The 16,212-nt window shown below is 38.7% G+C and overlaps 3 protein-coding genes across 5 annotated transcripts; 2 read left to right on the top strand and 1 right to left on the bottom strand.

Annotated features, from left to right (window-relative positions):
- Positions 1-749: 749 nt before the first annotated feature.
- Positions 750-9,294, top strand: LOC117453647 (septin-8-A-like). Of its 3 annotated transcripts, none has more exons than XM_034092541.2 (10): positions 750-1,026; positions 2,647-2,761; positions 2,892-3,087; positions 3,598-3,784; positions 3,869-4,030; positions 4,458-4,554; positions 4,661-4,829; positions 5,868-6,000; positions 6,092-6,279; positions 8,628-9,294. In XM_034092541.2, exons 1-10 carry the CDS (start codon positions 958-960, stop codon positions 8,680-8,682), a joined length of 1,371 nt encoding a protein of 456 aa, XP_033948432.1. In that variant the 5' UTR covers positions 750-957; the 3' UTR covers positions 8,683-9,294. The 3 variants fall into 3 exon arrangements, with proteins under 3 accessions (XP_033948432.1, XP_033948431.1, XP_033948433.1); XM_034092540.2 differs by having other exon boundaries at positions 751-1,041; XM_034092542.2 differs by having other exon boundaries at positions 751-1,041; positions 7,606-9,294.
- Positions 9,295-9,764: 470 nt separating this feature from the next.
- On the top strand, positions 9,765-13,940 carry ccng1 (cyclin G1). The gene is made up of 6 exons (XM_034092546.2): positions 9,765-9,974; positions 11,171-11,434; positions 11,534-11,787; positions 12,116-12,194; positions 12,511-12,621; positions 12,812-13,940. The coding sequence occupies exons 2-6, from the start codon at positions 11,171-11,173 to the stop codon at positions 13,001-13,003; spliced, it is 900 nt and encodes a 299-aa protein (XP_033948437.1). The 5' UTR covers positions 9,765-9,974; the 3' UTR covers positions 13,004-13,940.
- On the bottom strand, positions 13,899-16,075 carry nudcd2 (NudC domain containing 2). The gene is made up of 4 exons (XM_034092547.2): positions 15,667-16,075; positions 14,924-14,972; positions 14,679-14,830; positions 13,899-14,335 (listed from the first exon to the last, which is right to left on the bottom strand). Exons 1-4 carry the CDS (start codon positions 15,853-15,855, stop codon positions 14,252-14,254), a joined length of 474 nt encoding a protein of 157 aa, XP_033948438.1. The 5' UTR covers positions 15,856-16,075; the 3' UTR covers positions 13,899-14,251.
- Between the last annotated feature and the right edge of the window lie 137 nt (positions 16,076-16,212).

Raw genomic sequence — 16,212 nt, 5'->3', positions numbered from 1 at the left:
GAACAACAACATACAATGTCTAAGTCAGATTGTTTCTGTGTGTTTTAAATTAATACAGTAGTGCAATGACTCTAAGTGAATACTGTTAGTGTATAAGCTTGCATTAATATTAAATGATTAATGTAACGGGTTACTTAATATAGCCTTCATGAAGTAGGCCTTAATGATCAAATAAGCTTCTTAAATCAATTCTGAGATTGTTTTTGAAAAAAAACAGTTGGTGGAATGATCATTATTCAAAAACAACGCAGCAATGATAAATTGCTTAATATAACATATAGCAGCCTAAATATAATATGATTATTTACATTAAGCATGTTACAGTATTTCATTCAGACCTGCATTCATAATCTACTTTTAGAGGCATATATTTACTGGTTATATGATCAGCTGGTGCATTAATCACCCCTGGTTTAGCTATAAGTGAAGCCAATTTTAGAAACTGTATTTGTTATTGTGTAGCTTCACAATTTACAAGTAGATTATATGCTACATCTTGCTAAACTAACTACCAATTGTCAAATAAATGTAGTGTACAAACAAGTAGGATAGATTTCCCCCTGAAAGGTATGGGGAAGATAATGAAGTATATTATTGAAATATTGTGAAGTCCTCTTTAAACGGTTGCTAACAGACAGCTGATTGATGACGTCTATTGAAATGTGATATTACATGAATACTGGTAAAAATCTGAACTCAATATAGACAACAACTGATTAACATGAAGGCACTATTTCTAATCCTGGAGAAGGTAGTAGCCTAGCCTTCAGCTGAACCGTGGAAGCAGTAATCCGAATAATTCCTGAGTATTTAAAAAACCAAAACCGCTTGCTCCAAACTCTAAAGTTGAATTAAGACGTCCAGTATGATGAATGGAGCTGTAGTGTCGCCCTCCAACACCGAGGGGGTGTTGCCTCCAAGTGGCCATATTGAAAGCAGAGAGTCGCTCCGTGTTTAATGTGCAGCGGAGCCGTTCTGATGAAGGCAGATCTCTCCTGCACACTTCTGACGATGGCGGCCAATGAGGTAGATGTTTTCGCAGTAAGTATGATGATGTGCTGTCTGCGGGCCTGCAGTGACTCAGGGTTTGGTGAATGGAAAGGAAATAGGAAATTAAATAGCTATCAGGTGCACGTGAGAGCAAGGTGATGATGTGAGCAGAGAATGCAGCAGGCATGGGGCCTGCGGTGTTGAAAGGGCTTGTTATGTTAAATGAATCGGGATAAACACGGATTTTCAGCTACGGTTGATACGACAGAAACGATGCGTCGTAGTCCGGTGCGCAATCTATGGAGACGTCCACAATAAAAACTCGCACTTCAGCATCCTAACTGGACGAAGCATGTGCATCAACCCTTCACTGTTTACCATGTTAACACTGTGACAGGTGCACACGGTGCTGATTTATGGAGAGTAGCATGAAACGCAGGACAGCAAGTTAAGACATAAGTAGCAGCCTCCTCAAGTGGTAGCTAGCTAAACATTGTTTACCGAAAAAGATGTACTAACTAAAGGTGTTATTAATGACACATGTAATCCCCTGTTTACAGGTTGCATTGCGTATGATGGGAGACTTTGTTGAGTGATGGTAGTGTGTGTGCTGGTCTAACTGTATGCTGGTCTAACTGTAGAGGGGAGTTATGGGTACCAGGGCAGCCAGCAGCTTGGATATCCTCCCACCCTGTGAAACAACATCTAGATAAAGAGCTCTTTGTGTTTGTGGAGAGGGACAGAAACGGATGATTGTTGTATTGAGCACATCCTGATCCTCATGGTGAGCCTTTTGCAAGATGCCAGTATCCCAGGGTGCATCTGGTATCGGATAAACCGACTAGATTAGACAGCCAGGGCAAAATGCAATCTGCATACGTTTTAGGATTTACAGATTAAAATGTATTGATATTATGGGATATCATTTTCTGTGTGTAGTGAACTAGAGTAATGAACTAGAGTAAACATTGAATATTTGTCATATTGTCACTGCTTGAAAGAGGGTTTATTAAGGTTTATCAAGCAACGTTTCTTAGTGTTGGTTGTGCAAAAAGGCAATTTGAAGAGGTAACCTCCTCCTGTGATGGGGGTAAATTACCTTATTTTTTAATTTCAAAGAAAAATGTAATAAACTATTGATTCAAAATATTATTCACAGACAAATTAATGGTGAAATTATGTGTTAATGTCAGCCATAAATATAGGAAAATATATACTTATACTTATAATCGCAAACATTACCTGTTGGCAGCATCAACCTAGGGTTTACAATAAAGCTTTATATACAGACACAAGACACTCAATGTAAAGAAAGACATCTGTGCTGCACAGCTAAAATCATTTTTGAAGCTTTTTGTTTTCTTCCTATGTTTGCGTGGTTTTGAAAGATACATTTGGTTTGTGATACTGAGACAGAACATTTTTGTGGGACTATTCAGTGTGTTTAGTGGAAGAGAAAGATGACCTCATTTGAAAAGAATGCTTTTAAGCTTGAAGGGAGATTGTGATGATGAGACCTATTTATTCCCTAACTTTTTATTGGTTTTTGGCATTACTACGATATATAGTAATATAAAGTGAATACGATCAAATGTTTCTTAAATAAAAGTCATAGTCTGATATATTCTTTGTCCTGCCTTTTTCTGCCTACCTCAGCATGAAGAAAAGCGAAACCTGGAGCTCGGAGGTCATGTGGGGTTTGACAGTCTTCCAGATCAGTTGGTCAGTAAATCAGTGGCTCAGGGATTCTGCTTCAACATCCTCTGTGTAGGTATGTCTAAACCCAGGAGGAGCTCATAATCAGAGTCAGTACTTTGAGCGTGACATGCATTCATTTAGAATGTACCTAGTTTTTCCCTCAACTATATAAACCATGTGTCTTCTTCTCTTTGTTTTCTAAGGTGAGACAGGGATAGGCAAGTCGACATTAATGAACACTCTTTTCAACACAACATTTGAAAATGAGGAAGCCAGCCATTATCAGAGTGAAGTACAGCTACGCCCACAAACCTATGATCTGCAGGAGAGCAACGTCAACCTGAAGCTGACCGTTGTGCACACTGTAGGGTTTGGAGACCAGATCAACAAAGGGCAAAGGTATACATTCTTGTAGATGTGATTGATTGTAGATGTTTGTTTGACTTTTAGTGTTTTCGAGGAAGAAAATAGGATCAGAAGTGGAAGAATCTAACTTGCACAAAATCAGAAAATAAACAATGTTATTTAAACATCATAGAAAGCTTGATACGAACATTTTCAGTGCTTTTTTTTTATACTGATCATTTAAAATTCATAGAGATTTTACTCAGGAAGTTCCAGCTATTAATTATTTCCCCTTCTTGCTCTGGTACTGCAGCCAACTCACTTAGTATGGGATTGAGAGAGAGAGATCTGGCATGTGAACTGGGAGGGAAGAAAGGGAATATGGAAATGACTGGTAGAACTAATGCAATCTCAATAGACATTTAAATGCTCCAGCAGCAGGCAGTAAAAACTGCGGCCTTTCTTTGGCTACAAGCCTGTAGTTGCAGAGTTTGTAACTAGGATACTTAAATGTCCATCTAACAACAATTAGTAAAGTTTATTGTGTTTGTCTTGTCTGTGCAGCCATAAACCCATTCTTGACTATATCGATGCCCAGTTTGAGAGGTATCTTGAGGAGGAGCTAAAAATAAGACGTTCCTTGTTTAACTGCCATGACACAAGAATCCACATCTGCCTGTATTTCATCGCTCCCACCGGACACTCCCTGAAGTCCCTGGATCTCGTCACTATGAAGAAACTGGACAGCAAGGTGAAGACCAAATCTCGCCCTGTGTATTTCAGCCAAAAGCTGTACTTCTTTGTCAATGAAAGTGTGTGTTTTTGTTCCATGCAGGTGAACATTATCCCAGTTATTGCAAAGGCAGACACAGTTTCGAAGAGTGAACTGGACAAATTAAAGATCAAGATAATGAGTGAGCTGGTCAGTAATGGGGTGCAGATTTATCAGTTCCCTACGGAGGATGAAGCTGTCGCAGAGATCAACACCTCCATGAATGTGAGTCCTAGAAACACACATAATACAATGTGATATGTATTTTACAGGATAATACATTCTCACTTTCTATACTACTGTAATCTTAATCTCTTATTTTACTTGTTATAACATTATTTGTTTGACAATCACTTGTAAAACACTCTGAGTTGCATTTGTTTTGTCAGAAAGGTGCTTTACAAATAAAGTTGAATTGAAGTAGAATAATAAAGTAAAACTAAATTCATTCAAATGATCATGCTACCATTGGAATAATGTTGCAAACATTTAGGATATATTGCAGTGAGAACTAAAGTCGCACAATTTAAGCCTCAATTTAAATACGTACTAGACCAACATATTTCGAAGCATGTTGTAATTTACTCTGAATATGATGACAGCAGTATCATGTTTAACCATGTTGTAACTTTATCAATACGATGTGTTACAGACTCATCTTCCCTTTGCTGTGGTGGGAAGTGTAGAGGATGTTAAAGTGGGAAATAAGATGGTGAAAGCCAGGCTGTATCCCTGGGGATCAGTACAGGGTGAGTCCGCTGAATTGTTAAATCATAGAAATCAGTTGAGATAAAAACTTGGTATCACAATTCTCCTGTTTTATGAGATTTTAGATTTTGTCGTCTTGTCTTCCAGTGGAGAATGAAAACCATTGTGATTTTGTGAAGCTGAGGGAGATGCTGCTGCGTGTGAACATGGAGGATCTGCGAGAGCAAACACATGCTCGACACTATGAGCTCTACCGTCGCTGCAAGCTGGAAGAGATGGGCTTCAAGGACACCGGCCCGGACAGCCAGTCGTTCAGGTGAAATTAAGGCTAGCAGGGATGTAATGCATCTGGGCAACTTCAGTGGAGCTGCCAAAAAACCCTGCTCTCTTCTGATGTTAAAACTGGGCTGAACGATTTAAAAACAGCACATTCAAATCTGTGTTTCTATGATTTGGGATGGGATGAGATCTGTTCCTTTTGAACCTCCAACTGAAAAAGAAAAATGCAAAGCTTTATGCATATTTTTTCACATTAGTTTTACTATTTATTTACTAAGTATGGGAAATCAAGCACTTTTTCTTAAATACTTATGTACAATTTTAAGGAACTTACTTCTTCCTTGACAGCTACTGTTAGCTATTTTCAGATTGCTAACCTTCATACCATGTCTGCCTTGTGGAAACAATGTTTCTCCAAATTTGAGAATTTGGTAAACTGAAGGATGAAAGGGTTTTTCTGAACAGTAGCCACAGACATAAAGCAGTAAAATGTAAATCTGAAAACCTCATATAAATTGTCAAACACTGACAGTTTTGATACTTTACTTAATTTAGGTTATGAATGCAGGCATTTTTAATTGTAGTGATGTATTTCCAGTGTTGTATTATTACTTTCATATACTGTAATTAACAATTGTTTTTTACAGATACATATTTTTTGTCTCTTTAAGCTTTTAGTGAGTAGCACATTTCAAACTAGTGATTCACTAGTTCAGATGTTATAATGGTTATGTATTTTAGAGTAAGGGGAAAAGTCAAATGTAGTCTAATGTTATTGGCATAATGTTTTGTTATTTCAGGCTATTGTTTTGTGATAAGCAAGTTAAAATATTTTAAGTTTACGTATTTATTTAACAGAATTGTGATCAGTAATGCGTGGCTATTCCAATAGTTTTTATATTGAGTAAATACTAAGTTCTACATGACCCATTTTTGTGATGCTTTAATCCTAACCTAGTCAACATTAATTTAATAACTAAGATACCTTTATTAACTGCTGCAGCAACCAGCTTCTGGATACATGTCCTTTCAAATAAGGCATTAGAGTGTCCTTACATTTTTTTCTGATTTTCAGCCTTCAGGAAACATACGAAGCAAAGAGGAAGGAATTCCTCGTAGATCTGCAGCGCAAAGAGGAGGAAATGAGACAGATGTTTGTGAGTAAAGTGAAGGAGACAGAAGCAGAGCTGAAAGAGAAGGAAAAAGAGGTGAGGATTGACATGATAAAATAACTGCTCACAAAAAATATACAACATTTGGTTGGTCTCACTTTTTGCCTTGGACCATCACCATCTTTAGCTTCATGAGAGATTCGAGCAGCTCAAGCGGATGCACCAGGATGAAAAGAAGAATCTGGAGGAGAAAAGACGAGACCTGGAGGAGGAGATGAACGCCTTCAACAGAAGAAAGGTGGCTGCTGAGACACTGATGGGACAGGCTCTCCAAGGCTGCTCACAACCATTCAAGAAGGATAAAGACAAGAAGAAGTAAGTCTGCTTGTCTCTATGTATTTGATTTGATTCATGGTTCTTTATTTACACAATGATTGTCGGAGCAAGCCCAAATGCCACTAAACAGTAAAAACTGTAAATTCCTTCAGGAAATTCAAAGATAATTGGTTAAATGTCACGTAATCTCTGAGCCAGTAGAGTTGTCCAGACAGGGTGGGGAGGCATACAATGTGATTAATGAGATAGTGTTATTTTCCCAGAAGCCATGTTGGCTTAGAAACTGATAGAGGGACAGATTCAGACTGACACTGTGTGCCCAGACATAGTGGGAAGGGTCACAGCTTGCATGACACAGCCTGATGCTTATGTCTCTGCGGGCTGACCTGCCAGACTGTATCTCAGGCAGGGGCACGTCTGTTTACATTCGACCGGTCTCACCGATGCTCACGCCATGTGCAGCACAGAGGACACTCAGACATCCCACAAAGAGCCGTAATCATTTCTGCAGGTAGAAACATTATCATGTCAGCATCAATTACATACGCTCAAAAGTTACACAGCTTGGAGCGCAACATTAGCCTTGGATATCAACATACACAAAGCTGCCTTAATAAAGAGAACGCTTAAAATATTCCTTAAAATATGTTGTACATTCAATGGCAGGGTAAACTGGATTTAATGCCATACCATGTGGGGGAAAATGTTACTTAAGGCATTAAGACAGTCTGATACCACACATGGCTAAATCTTTAATTTTAACAGATATTTTATGTCCCTCTAAAATACTGTAGCTGATGATCCTTCTGTCTATACTACATTAATGTGTTAGAAAAAGCTGTAAATACATTATCATGTATTTAAAGTGCAAGAGCCGCTACATTAACACAGATATAAACACGCATTTGATCCTTTATCCTTGATTTTACAAGGATAGTCTAACTGAGATAAGGAATCTCTTCTTTTTGAAACATGGCGAACACAGGCAGCAACATAAATCAAAAACAATACTTTAGCTAGAGACAGACGGACAGAAAACAAAAGAGAGAGAGAAATTAGAGGGGACTAAAAATAAAGCATTGGGACTTAAAAGATATTGAAAAGAGTGACACATAGTTGGAGAAATTGGTTTCCATTGTTTTTTTAGAACAATCTGATTTAATATATTAAAATCCAAATAAATGAGTGATTCTGAACGTAGCCTAAGACTAAGTGTAGGCCTGTGGAAGGTGAGTGGATGAAACGAAGTTACAACCTCAACACATTTGCATTCCCATTTCATTCATTTATTACTTTGATCTACCATTCCTCAAATCCTCCATGTTTTTTTCCCCATATTCTGTCTTATATCTTTTCCCCTTTCAGTTGATTTATGGATCAAACATCCAGGGAAACCAGGAATGTGTCTGCTGTCAGCATGGGAAAAAGAGACTGTCATATCTGACACTGCATACTGACACTGTATGTGTAGGCAGTGTCACTTTGACTATGCACGTATGTCGGCCTGAACAATGTGATGGCTTTAAGCCAATGTGTACTTATGGATCAAAAAGGTAGCTTTGCTTAGTGTTTCTAATTCGTCCCTAATGCTGACTCTGCTAGACACACAATCCATGGACTTTTTTCATAACATGTAGCTTGTGTTGTTTTATGTTCTGCCATGAATGTGTGTTCATGTCCTGTTGTAGAACAGGAGACTTTTAGTCACTGACTGAATTGAACTGATTACAGTAGTAGTGCATTACAGAGTAAGAAGCATTTGTGTGTTTATACATGCAATTATTTACAACTTAAATTGTCAACAGTTTTAAAAGACAGAATTTCTAATAATGTACATCAGCACATGTATTTTATTTTTTAAATTGTAAGTAGATTAACGTAAAAAACGTAATGGACTTACACCATGATATGCAAAATTATAAAGCTATTAACTAAATAATTACACAGTGTGTCTGTGAAAAGAGCAAATATGCCATCATTTATATTGAAATAAAAAATGTCAATGTTACACCAGACAGAGCATCAGTTAATCTGTTGGTCACCTGAACCCTAAACCCTCACTTCTCTGGGACTTCCCGTCATATCAGTCATTTTTTATGATTCCAAACATTTCATATTGCACTTGTTGTCATCATGATGTATCAAAACATGGTTTTCTGATTTTCATCTGTAAACAGTTAAAATCATTATCCATTCAATTCAAGTTGTTGTTTTACATTTTCTTTGTCCCTGACAGCATACAGTACAAATAACAAAATGCAAACCTAATTATAATTTGCAATAATCTTTGGTACTTCGTATCTTGTTGAAGTTTGTCTAATGGCCCTAATGAATATGTAGATTTGCTTGTTCAGATAAATGACATGGTTTTTCTTTCCTTTTCATAGCTTCTTTAGTCTTCCATCTGCGTGTTCCTTAACCTCAGGAAGGAATTTGAATTAGAAGACTTTCTACCACATCAAAAGATCACAGACTAACAGTGTATTATTTTTACAATATGAAATAACAATTTTATAGAAATGCACTTGACACTGCTGGAATTGATTCTGAAGTCTTCCATGTCTAGAAAACTCTCATTTAAGCTTCTATCAGCGTTCTGTAGCATGGTCTCTGCATTGCATGGCTCCTAACCTTCATTCCTAAAAGTGAATCATATCATTGCCAAAATCTCTGTTTTTGTACTGAATGTGCTACCTTCATCAATCTGCTGTGTTATGCTTGTAGTTTTTGACTGATGCCAATTTACACTGTGAAATATACATTATAAAGTAACATATTGCTATTTAATGTTGTAGGGATCATTATATTATGATTTATAAGCACTTTAAATCAGTCATAGTTCAGATTCTATCCTTAATCAATATAAATGGTGCCCTATCATGCTAACATGTCAGTCCTTATGTTGTGTAAAAATTGCAAAAACGATATGATGTTTCATGATAAAAGGCTTGATGCTTATACATTCAGGATTAAATATCTTTATGTGAGTAGATCTATATGGTGGGTCTGGAGATTTGTATATCCTGATGTAATAAAGACTTACTTTATTGAAAATGTGCTTCGTACTCTACATAATTGCACTTTTCCTAGAGGAAACGACAGGTTGTGGAAAGCTTTGGTCACTCTTAGCAGGCTCCCTCCAGATTGTTCCAGAAATCTGCCAGGAGGAGGGGTCCTTTGAAAAAAAGAGACAGCGTCGTACAAAAACGCCTGGCCCATAAAGACAATCGATATGACATTTTAAGAAATCGTTGCTTTATTGTTGATTTTAAATTAAATGAATTCAGAATAAAAGTGTAATAAAATGTTGTTCCTAGCATAAAGATGCAGTATGTTATAATTCTATTTCCCCCTGCCTTCCCATCTGTGATTGGCCTAAAGCCTGTAGAGGGCGGGACTTCATTGTGAATGACTGGGAATGTATCCAATGAAAATGTAGAGTCATGAATGTCGTCCGTCGATAACCAATAGAAGCTCACCATGCTTGGGCATGGGCTTGGCTTTCTGCCTGCATTAATACCGAAACGGCCCTTTTCCCCTATCGCCTAACGCTCAGGGTAGGGTGTGCATAGGCAGAACACAACCTAAGCTTAAAACTTTCTTTAGTGAAAGTGCATACTTACACTTTTAGTTTAAAAAAAATCTCCTCTCACTTGCTAATTTTAAGCTTGTGGAGTTTTTTTCTTCCAACTCTTATTTTTCATCACATTCAAGGCAACGTAACTTCATCCAAGGTAAGTTAACCAATCTTCCTTTCTTTATCATATTCACAGACCATTTTTAAAACGTTAGGAAGGATTGGTGAATTATAACCTTTAAACACATCGTTATGTGGCTGCCTGTATCTTAAATTACACTAAACCCTGGGAAATTGTGTTAGCCTTAGCTGTTGTAGTTTAGCTAACAGTTAACGTCACGTCGTTTACGTCAGATTAGTGTGTCATTTCCCCAATTCACCGTTAAATATATATACTCGCGGTGCTGTGTTTTATAACTTAGGCCACAGTTTTACCGTTAAAACGGTGTTATCTCACTTCGGCTTGTTATTATCATAAGGGTCTGTCAGCTCTCCATTGGTGTGTATGGCAAGGACATGTCCCGACATGATCCTGCCCAGTCATACGCATGGCCTATGATCTAAATCCTTATCTGTCCCCAAATGATCAACATGTTCCCGAGACAGAGTCAATTATATATTTAAGAAAGCGTGTATTAATCTTAATATGACATTAGAAAAGTTATATTGCTACTTCTAAGAAACTGTATTTGACATTTAGTAAGTTACCATCCACCATTCACCGCCCCTTGCCCAGTCCAGTTGAGTCCAGTTTTATGACAGCTGTTTGGGGAAGGCTTGTTACTTGATAACTTACAAATATGGAAACACTCCAAAGTCTCAGTTAACGTTACTCCTGAGCAATGGATATCCCTAATGCATATCTGTTCTTATTAGTAAACTACATTAATTTCACTGTGCTGACACATATCCTTATTGCAGTACAGCTGTTTTAAAAATAATTAAAACCACTAAACCATTACATTGTATTTATATTTGTTACCATATTATTTCCCAGGTTTGGGATATGGTCATTTGGATAGTTGTGTAGAAATAATGTATTGATATCATTAAAGGAAAGATATTGTTGTGAGTTTTGGTTATCTTAATATTGTCTTTTTCTGGTCTTAGTTCTCAGATGCAAATGCGTAAGTTATTTGAATGTTATAGCAGAGTAAAACAGTTCATGTCTTCCTGCTTGATTATTCAAACTCCTTTTATGTAAATGTAGCCATATGGTTTTAGAGTATGGCATATTTTTATGTAGCCATACACAATACTGTCATATAATCAGTACTTAGACTTGAAATTACAAATATTGCTTATTGGTTAGATTTAGTCTGTATTAATTGGCTCGATTATCTATATGCACAGATGCTCGACACCGTGACAGCACCCGCAGCACTGCCCTTTGCCGTTCAGCTGAAGGCCCTGATGGACCTGGAGGGCCGATACCAACCAAAGCTGAGCGGCTTGCGGCTCATCGAGAGTTCCCAGGACAACGGCCTCAGGATGACCACCCGACTGAGGGAGCTGGAGGTCAAGGACTTGCTTTCTCTGACCAGGTTCTTTGGTTTCAGCTCAGAGACCTTCTCACTGGCCATCAGCTTGCTGGATCGATTTCTATCTGTAATGAAGGTTTGTAAATCTATTATAACCTTTAAAAATCATCAGGTCAGCTATCTATCTAGAAACAATAAAAGCAGTTTTATAAAATCTTTTCCCTGCCCTCTGCAGATTCAACCTAAGCACCTGTCCTGCGTGGGCCTGTGTTGCGTCTACATCGCCATTAAGTCCACAGAAGAGGAGAAGAACGTGCCTCTAGCCAACGAACTGATCCGCATCAGTCAGAGACGCTTTACAGTGTCTGACATGATGAGGATGGAGAAGATCATCATGGAGAAGCTCTACTGGAAGGTGAAGGCCCCCACAGCCCTCCGCTTTCTGCGCCTCTTTCACAACAACATCCAGGAGCAGCTCGACGCTGAGAGGTAAGGACAGACGGTCACATCAACCTGCAGGGCTCAGCCATGACTCAACAGGATTATATTTACGCTACTAAAATCTGTCTTCTCATATTTGGCTTCAAAGAGAATACTGACCAAAAGGTTTTTTAAAGCCGAGAGCCACAGTCCCATGTAGATTTGTACATATTTTTAGATGAAAATATGTTAAAAACATTAGCATTGTCATTATTTTGTTGTACTAAAAAAAAGTGTTCATATTAGTCTCTAAATTGACATTTAAGGTTGATGTATATCACATTGTTGACTGTGTGTTAGTCGGCGTGTTTAAACTGAACCCATTTTCTTTTCACAGCAAGAAGATACTGAGCCTTGATCGACTGGAGGCTCAGCTAAAAGCCTGTCACTGCTCATTTGTCTTCTCCAAAATGAAGGTAGGCCAAAATAACCGCCTGATAGCATTTAAAAGGTGGCCCCTTTTTTAAGTTGGAAATGTATTGTTGGAAGTTTTTCAAGTTTATTGTTAAATTATTTAGATGTATGTCAAAGCGGCACTTTGCTTACTATTTGATTAATCATTAAAATATTTCATGTGGTGGTAGACCAGGTACAAAGTAGTACCTCTGTTTGAGCATATTCTTTATTCTAAATGTTATCTCTTCATTTAGATGCCAGTGTTCTTAAACAAACATATTGACTGTTTGCAGCTTTTTTTTGTGTGATTTAAGAATTTCTTCTCTATCTCTTCAGCCATCTATGCTCGCTATGGCTCTCCTGTGTTATGAGTCCCAGGAGCAACACGACCCTGAGTACAGTGACAAAATAGCTGAGGCCCTGACAAGTCTGCAGCAGCAACTGAATGCAAGTACCAACTTCTACAATCTGTATTATCTGATCTGCAACAAAAACTCAGAAGTACTGTTTTTAGCAGTTTTGCTGTAGCTTTGTTTGGTTAAAAAGGATTTGTTGAAATTGGTTAACATTACTCTGTAACAAACACTAAGGTGCACAATTAAAAATGTTCCCCCGCCCATTCTTGTTTTTGTTACAGATCAGGGACGGGGACTTGGTTTGCGTGCGAGTGTTGGTTGGAAAATGCCTGGCTGAATATGCCAACACCAGGTGCTCCAGGCCTAACGGCCAGAGGCTTCGCTGGACTATTTCGGGAAGAACTGCACGTCAGCTGAAGCCCAGCTACTACAAGATCACCCACCTTCCCACCATTCCTGAGTCAGCTTGTTAAACCTGCGGGCACGAACGGATGACCTTACATGTGGGGGGGTAATTACAACCCCCCCCCCCCAAATGAGGTCACCCACGTACAGCCACTATTATTTTCCTTACAGATTTTCCTCTATGATGATGAATTTCTTTAGGGAAAAGCTACAAATATAACTTTTAGCTTTTGTTTGTCCTTTTACATTGAAAAAGCGCATTGTATTTTATCTGCCCCAACGACAATGAGTAATTATTTGTCAGAAAGGTTCTGCCATCCTGCTAAGTTTTACTTTCATGGTTGAGTTGCACAAGTGTACAGTATGTTCTTGATAAAATCTGTACCAGGTTGTTTTGCTATTTCCTGGAACGGGTTGCTGGTTTTAAGCAAAAATAAGTATAGAACCACCTAGGTCCTCAGTCCACCATGTGGAAGAGGAGGGAGAAGGATTTTGTGAACAGCAAAAATGGAACCAAGTTATCGGGCCCAAAATCCTTAACTCCTACCCTAGGTTGATAATACGTCCTGATTGCACACTCCTACCCAAGGTGATGATTTTTTGTTTTTATTTTGATACGGCGAGGGAGCTCTGGTTAAGTCCAGTGAAGTGAGGCTATTGACAATATGACCGTCATGTATGGCTGACCATACTCTTTGAGCTGAGATGCCCATGGTAACAGATGCGTTGTTTCACCAATTCTTAATTAGTGTTCACAGAGTGAAGTACCACCTTAATTGATTTCAGTTGTCAATTATGCAGAGAACACTGAAAAAAAAGTTTGTTGCAGTGGAAATGTGGGTTGGAATTTGTATTGCATTTTCTTTGCCAGTTTCCCTGTCGAGTAGAGGTTTCTTTTAGTGACAAAAATAAAATGTGTTCTCAAATTAAAAATGGCTAATTGAATACACCGTCTTGTTAACCTTAAAGTTGTACCTTTCAATAAAGTTTTTATTGAAAAGCTAATGCTTGTCCATTGTTGTCTCATTATTAAAACACATATCACAGTTTTAATACAACCAAATAGAACAAGTTTTCATTAACCATAGTTCAGCCTGCATGAGCCTTGGAACTGGCCAAATCAGGTCTCAACAAGTCCGTTGCAGTGAAAACTGTCCAACAATTCAGTCTTTTATCCCACCCACTGTTTGTGAAATCCTTTTCATTGCCATCACAGGAATGTCATTCTTCCAATGTTCCTCAGCATGCCATGGCTGTCCTCGGTAGTGTTCATTAGGCAGCGGTGACATCTGCAGCTTGTCAGTTTTTTTTCATGCTCACTTCTGTAAACTGGAAAAGTCTGGACCCCCGCCAGCGAAATTCCCAGATATCTCTGCACCGCTGAAGTCAAATCCAGGATTCTAGCAAAGAGGAGTGCAATTTATAAGGAGGATTACCACATATCAACATTCAATTTAAACCCAATATAAATGCGTATCTGTTTTTCTCCACCTGTGAATATTTGTGAAAGAGTAAATGGACAAAAACAAATCTCCCTCATCTAAAACAATCCACACCAGTTAAAGCTTTGATAGGTAACATTGTATAAGTGAAACACAGTAAACTAGACTTTCAAAATGATCAGGAACACTGTTGCCAACTATTTTACAAAGAAAGCCAGGTGTAGAGGGAGACAGCTGTGCATCTGATAACTTGCAAATTGGCAACGTACACCATGATCGTTGGCACTTTAATTAAACTAACCTCCCGCTGGAACCTCTCCAGTGTGAGCTTCCTCTGCATCTGGTCCTGGACCCAGGCGTTAGCACAGTACTCCCCCTCCAGCAGGGAGGCCCAGCAGTTCCCGGCCTCTCGGTTAGTCTTCATCAGAATGATCCGAATGAGACACTTGTCCTCTGAGCAGACAAGGAAGGTAAAATAGAGTGGGGTTAGGTTGGCTTTGTTAAGTGTATGTTAATGAGTATGTTACATAAAGTCATCCAACCTACCAAGTGTCCATGTAGCCTCATCAGACATGGTTGTATCAAACAACTTTCCCTAATAGAAAAGGATAATATTATGAAAGATTGTGAAAATTGATTGGTTAACTACTCACAAATGTCCTGCCGCTTAGCCTATCATGTACAAAGTGTTGGAGCGCCAGCCAATAGAAGCTTGAGTGTTACATATTGATGTCACTTTCTTGTGGATGTAAACAGACATTTCCAATGGAGGCTTTTCAGGCGAATAGAACAAGTGAAATGAGGATAACAGTGTCGGTAGCTTACAGGTTGCAAACAGGCTCTGCAGTGCCTGATCAAACACTAAAGGCCAATTTCTGCAAGGGTCTCTGCTTTTTCAATTGAAAGGTGCATTGAAGATAAAGTCTGGATTTGGCCATTGGCACTTCTTTCACCTTGAGGGATCAAGACGTGTCTACTGCGCATGCTCCAGTTGCTCCACACTCAAATCCAGTCCAGCTGGTGGCGTGTGCACCTCTAGCAGTTTTGCTTACACAAGTTAACACAAGTAATGGTTGTTTGTTTTTTCAAATAGTTTTTTGGTGAGAAGATAGTCATTCAAACGGCAGTCTCTAAATAAGACCCTGTGGTTAAAAAGTGAGGGCTAAGTGAGGGCTAAGGGTAATACTCAACCTTAAACTAACTTTACTGCGGTAAGATAACATTAATGAGTCCAATATCTTCTCCATTTACCATTCTTCCTCTTAGAAGTAGATTGATTGGGAACTTACCTTGAAAACTTCCTCCCCTTTGACATGCAGCTCGATGTCTCGGGATCCTAAATGACACTTGACCTCTTTCCCAGACGTCCCATGAGGCACATTGACTTCGATGAAAACCTCCTCCATGGTCTGGTACCAGGAGCCCCATGAAGTTTTGCAGGGGACAACACCGCTCCTCTCCTCGAAGTGCGCCGACATGCTGCAGCTTCAGGGCGGCTACCCTCCGCTGACTAACTTACTCAGGTGTGCTATGTAAGAGTTTGCAACGCAGATACTCTCTATCACGCTTTACTTGACGACTGCTTCACAGGACTGTTGTGAAAAACATCTCAGTTAAAGTAGGTTTTAGTATTTATGTAGGCATGTTCACACCATAGACTGTTCACACTCTGGAAACTTCTTCTTCTCTCAGTAAGGAGTTCCGGTTGTGAAAAAATATTTTAGTGCCATCTGCTGTGTGATCACATCAACTACAACACATGTATTTTTAGAAACATGTTAGTGCTGTTGTATACACATTACACATATTTTAAAATTGATGAGTTGCATTGAATT

This window comes from Pseudochaenichthys georgianus, chromosome 10 (assembly GCF_902827115.2).
Source record: "Pseudochaenichthys georgianus chromosome 10, fPseGeo1.2, whole genome shotgun sequence".
NCBI lineage: Eukaryota > Metazoa > Chordata > Actinopteri > Perciformes > Channichthyidae > Pseudochaenichthys > Pseudochaenichthys georgianus.
This window is presented reverse-complemented; position numbering and strand designations above follow the sequence as displayed.

Bases quoted from the DNA above. Each gene is read 5' to 3' on its own strand.
- LOC117453647 (XM_034092540.2), top strand. From the start codon at position 958: ATGTGCAGCGGAGCCGTTCTGATGAAGGCAGATCTCTCCTGCACACTT. The intron at 4,830-5,867 runs GTGAAATTAAGG...TCTGATTTTCAG, and splicing joins CCGGACAGCCAGTCGTTCAG to CCTTCAGGAAACATACGAAG. The intron at 6,280-8,627 runs GTAAGTCTGCTT...TCCTTTTCATAG, and splicing joins AAGGATAAAGACAAGAAGAA to CTTCTTTAGTCTTCCATCTG.
- ccng1 (XM_034092546.2), top strand. From the start codon at position 11,171: ATGCTCGACACCGTGACAGCACCCGCAGCACTGCCCTTTGCCGTTCAG. The intron at 11,788-12,115 runs GTAAGGACAGAC...TTCTTTTCACAG, and splicing joins GAGCAGCTCGACGCTGAGAG to CAAGAAGATACTGAGCCTTG. The intron at 12,622-12,811 runs GCAAGTACCAAC...TTTTTGTTACAG, and splicing joins GTCTGCAGCAGCAACTGAAT to ATCAGGGACGGGGACTTGGT.
- nudcd2 (XM_034092547.2), bottom strand. From the start codon at position 15,855: ATGTCGGCGCACTTCGAGGAGAGGAGCGGTGTTGTCCCCTGCAAAACT. The intron at 14,831-14,923 runs GTAGGTTGGATG...TTGTCTGCTCAG, and splicing joins TGAGGCTACATGGACACTTG to AGGACAAGTGTCTCATTCGG. The intron at 14,336-14,678 runs GTTAGTTTAATT...CCTCTTTGCTAG, and splicing joins TGGAGAGGTTCCAGCGGGAG to AATCCTGGATTTGACTTCAG.